Raw genomic sequence first — 3,977 nt, forward strand, 5'->3', positions numbered from 1 at the left:
TGGAGGAGAGCAAAGAAGGGAGAAAACGTCACTTGCTCGCTTGCACAGAGAACAAAGTCTAACGTTTACTAATTTGTCCACATTTATTTAAGTGTATCTCCCGCGGCTTTTTCCACGCTGTTGGCTTTTCCCGAACGCGAGAATCCGGTGGCAGCTGTCACACGAAGTGCTTGTCAACGCCACGTCAGGTATCTCTTAGGCGAATCCATTAATCATTGTGCTGGTCGTGTTCCATTCAAAGTGGGGCCCAGACCAGTCGATGAATCAATAATTCATCATCCCAACTACAGTATGAGCAAAACAATATCTTGTTTCAGGTTCTCAGTTGCATCAGATCTGGTCTCTGTTCCATATTTTCATACCGTTTGAGGGTCTTCATTTGACACATCACTTGAATTAAAACTCTTGCACGAGGTCAAGTACGCACGCACGCACGCACACACACACGCGCGCGCACACACACACACACACACACACACACACACACACACACACACACGCCGAGCTCGCCAAGTTGGCAACTAACTCCCAAGTCTTTCCTCCTCTGTTACGGATATCAACTCGTGTGAGAAAAGTGGATATTGGAGCAGTCACTCTTTATTCTTGATGGATTTTGAGAGAATGCTAGCGACCTTTTGTCTCGCATTTAAGATTGAAATAAGTGTAGAATATCTAGATATATTTTTTCCCCATTATACAAGAAGCGGTCATGTGGTAAATCTGAAAAACCTAAATTCTGTGATCATACATTCCTTGAGACTACAAAAGTTTTAACGTGACAAAATGGTTCTTACTTTTGTTTTAGTTGTGTATACTTTGTACTGGACCCACGTCCCAAAAAACATAACTACTTACATTCTGGGAGGTTTTGGAAAACAGAATTCGTCTCCCCCCAAAAAGGATGGAAAAAAAAAACTACAGCGTCCACATTTGGGAAATGTCCTCAAGGCCCGAGGTCGAAGTCAGCCAAAGCATGCGCTGATTGCAAACCTTGGACGAAGTGCCTGCAAAAGTTGCGCTTTTACGTCTAAGCTCTTGTGGCGGAAGGTGGGCATAAAGAAATGATCAAACTTTAATTGCGGCTTCACAAACAGGAGCGTGACGCTGATTCAGATCAAGCGGATACATTAGGTCACCGTCTTCGTCACAGTCTTCATGTAAAAAGTGTCGTTTCCCAGGGAATTCTGTCCGCTGGCGGCTCGGTGGCGACAAGTTCCGAATCAGCCGTTGAGGAAAGCAGCGACGAGCATTGTGGTCTCGCAAAGCTTACTGCCGAGATGAGTTAGTGCGTAGAAGAAAAATGTGCCACGCTAAATGTGCAAATGAAGTGACAGTTCAAGCTGCAAGTCACGGCCACGATCATCGCCAGGAAGGAGGTGAAGTTGCCGTTAACTCAGATGGCCTGCCTGCCCTGTTGTTCTGTCCTCATGGCGCGAGCTTCGGGAGGTTGCGTTGCGGGCAGGAGGAGGCTGTTGTCAACACCGTCCAGGCTTTTTCGGCACACTGGACAAGTATCGTGCTGGAAGAAGGAAAACGATCAGCCTGCTGAACTCCCGTCGCAGCGTTAGCATCACTGATAGTCCATCAATATTTGAAACGAAAAATGTCTGCTACTAGATAGCCACAATGTCTCCCATCAGGCTTCCTTGAGGCAACTTGTTTTGACTTTGGATCTACCTGGAGGTTACTTGAGTCATTTTTTTGGACCACTTTTTACTCTTTCCTGCCTCCATTTGAAAACAGTTGACGACGATACAGAACATATTTCGAAAAGGAAACGAGCTTTCAGGTGTAAGAGAATGTCCATTTAATCTGGAAAACAAAAACGTAAAAGATGTGGTGTGGTTTTTTTCAGTTCTCATTCGCCAAAATCACATTTTTTTCTTAACCAACATCATTTTTTTGTTCATTACGAGCACTATGCAAGTTTAAAAAAAAAAAGTGTGTGTATGTGTGTGAATGTTGGGGAATATCGTTTTGTGCAGCTTTTTGTCGTGCCATGTTATCCAAACGGCCATTGTATAAAACTGAATTCACAGCCGAAGACCCAGTGACTCAAAGCCGGTGTTCCTACTTACCAACTCAAGCCAGGGCACGATACATTCACTGTGGAAGAAATGGAGGCAGGGTAGCTTGCGGGCAGATTCGCCCGGTGAATACTCCTCCCTACAAATTGTGCACTCCAGTCTGCAGTCTGCGAGAGAGGAATCGAAAACGAACTAAGCGCTTTTTGTCGACGCGCGTTGACACAAAATAAGCAAGAGGAACTGAGAAGACCACTGCGAATATTTTGTTTGTTGTTTTCTCGCTGCCAAGTTATCAATACGCCGTGTCCAATTGGCATTTGTGATTCATTTTTACTTTTGACAGTAGTACCTAAGGCCATAATGTGTGTCATAATGAGATTCCCACCTGTTTGCTCTTGAGAAATGCAAACTGTCGGCAACGATGAGATCATGTTCTTTTCAGCAGGGGGTGGACCCGTGTTCTCCAACTGTCCTAACAACTGGGAGGACAACAACAAGTAGGGCTGTCGTGGCAGAACACGCTTTGCATTTCAACCGCATTTGTATTTTGGTCGCGGACCTGCTTCAAAAAATATCCCACCAGTGAAGGGACATTGTCATGTCCTTGTAATGTTGTCGAAGCGAAAAGGTAAAATGATCCTTATATTTCCTACTTTGTTAAATCATTGTGGATAATATTGTGAGACAAAAAAAAAAAAAAAAAAAATCGGCGATTAAAAGGGGTGTTGATTGAAAGGCGACATGTTGCTGCCGTTAGATGTCACGGATTTGTCCAGTGATGCAAGCACCCGGTTGGAATGCGGACAAGGTATTTGTGTTGTTTGGTTAGTTTCTTGATTATTTCTTAAGATGTGACTTAGCCAGCGAAAGGTTATTTGTATTGCAGTTACGCTAATGACAGCCTCTCATCGGGTATTGTGTCGTGTTGCTCGCTTTCTGTTAGGCCAAACACTTTGCCGTGTCTGGCTACAGTTGTGTCAAATGACTATTTGCCTATTTATGTTTGATATTGTGACTTTCACGCCCCCGAGGTGTTTCTATAATGGAAACAAGACTTGTGGAAGGAAGCGTCTGGGTCCGCTACAAGGTGTGTGTACTCGTCTACGCCTCAAATCGTCGTCAAAACGTCAAGAGAAATTCAAGACTGCGTTGCGAGTCCAGAGAGAAGAGATCTAATCTGACCTCTGTGATGACTGTATCCAGGCCTCCCTGACCCCATGCATAGTCTGCCGGGTTTGAATACAGTTGTAGCATGCTCGATCTACTCCATCGAGAGAAACAGAAAGTACAAAAGGAGGCCGTTTGGTCACTTCTTGGGAGATGAAATCAGAAAAGGATTAAAAGAGGCGCTTACAATGCAGCCGGTGCAGCGCTGGAGTTTCCATTGGTTGTCAACAGGTCGGCCAAGAAGTGCTGCACGATCCTTGAATGGGCAAAAAAACAGACGGTAAAAACGGTTGCCCCCAAATGAGGCCGGGGCACCTTTAGCCGATGATGTTGCGTCGCGTCCAGTCTCGCGTACACACACACACACACACACACACACACACACACACACACTATATATATATATTTTCCCCCACAAGTGAACAAATCCAATGACATGCAATAAAGTAACCAAGGCATTCCGTCACAAAGGTTTGTGAGTAATCACAAAAACCTTGCTGAATTGCCAAATCGCGAAAACTATTAACCACATTGGGCATGATTAAACCAAGACATTTCTTGAGCAATTCAGTAACTTATTCCAAAATATGGATCATACTCATTCGCTTGACTGGCTGTTTGCCTGTGTTGATTGGCAACCAGTATCCCCCAAATGAGGCTGGGGCGCCTTTAGCCGATGATGTTGCGTCCAGTCTCGCACGCACACACACACACACACACACACACACACACACACACACACACACACACACACACACACACACACACACACACACACACACG

The 3,977-nt window shown here is 44.9% G+C and overlaps 1 protein-coding gene across 1 annotated transcript in view; it reads right to left on the bottom strand.

Annotated features, from left to right (window-relative positions):
• Positions 1-579: 579 nt before the first annotated feature.
• LOC109513127 (E3 ubiquitin-protein ligase RNF126-B-like) overlaps positions 580-3,977 on the bottom strand; it is a 6,176-nt gene continuing 2,778 nt past the window's right edge. The window contains exons 4-8 of the mRNA XM_019865347.1: positions 3,382-3,509; positions 3,210-3,288; positions 2,413-2,506; positions 2,079-2,194; positions 580-1,519 (exon numbers count right to left, since the gene is read on the bottom strand). Of these exons, the coding sequence (XP_019720906.1) occupies positions 1,394-1,519; positions 2,079-2,194; positions 2,413-2,506; positions 3,210-3,288; positions 3,382-3,509 (543 nt within the window). The 3' untranslated portion in view covers positions 580-1,393. The remainder of the gene's footprint in view (positions 1,520-2,078; positions 2,195-2,412; positions 2,507-3,209; positions 3,289-3,381; positions 3,510-3,977) is intronic.

This window comes from Hippocampus comes, unplaced genomic scaffold (genome assembly GCF_001891065.2).
Source record: "Hippocampus comes isolate QL1 unplaced genomic scaffold, H_comes_QL1_v1.1 scaffold390, whole genome shotgun sequence".
NCBI lineage: Eukaryota > Metazoa > Chordata > Actinopteri > Syngnathiformes > Syngnathidae > Hippocampus > Hippocampus comes.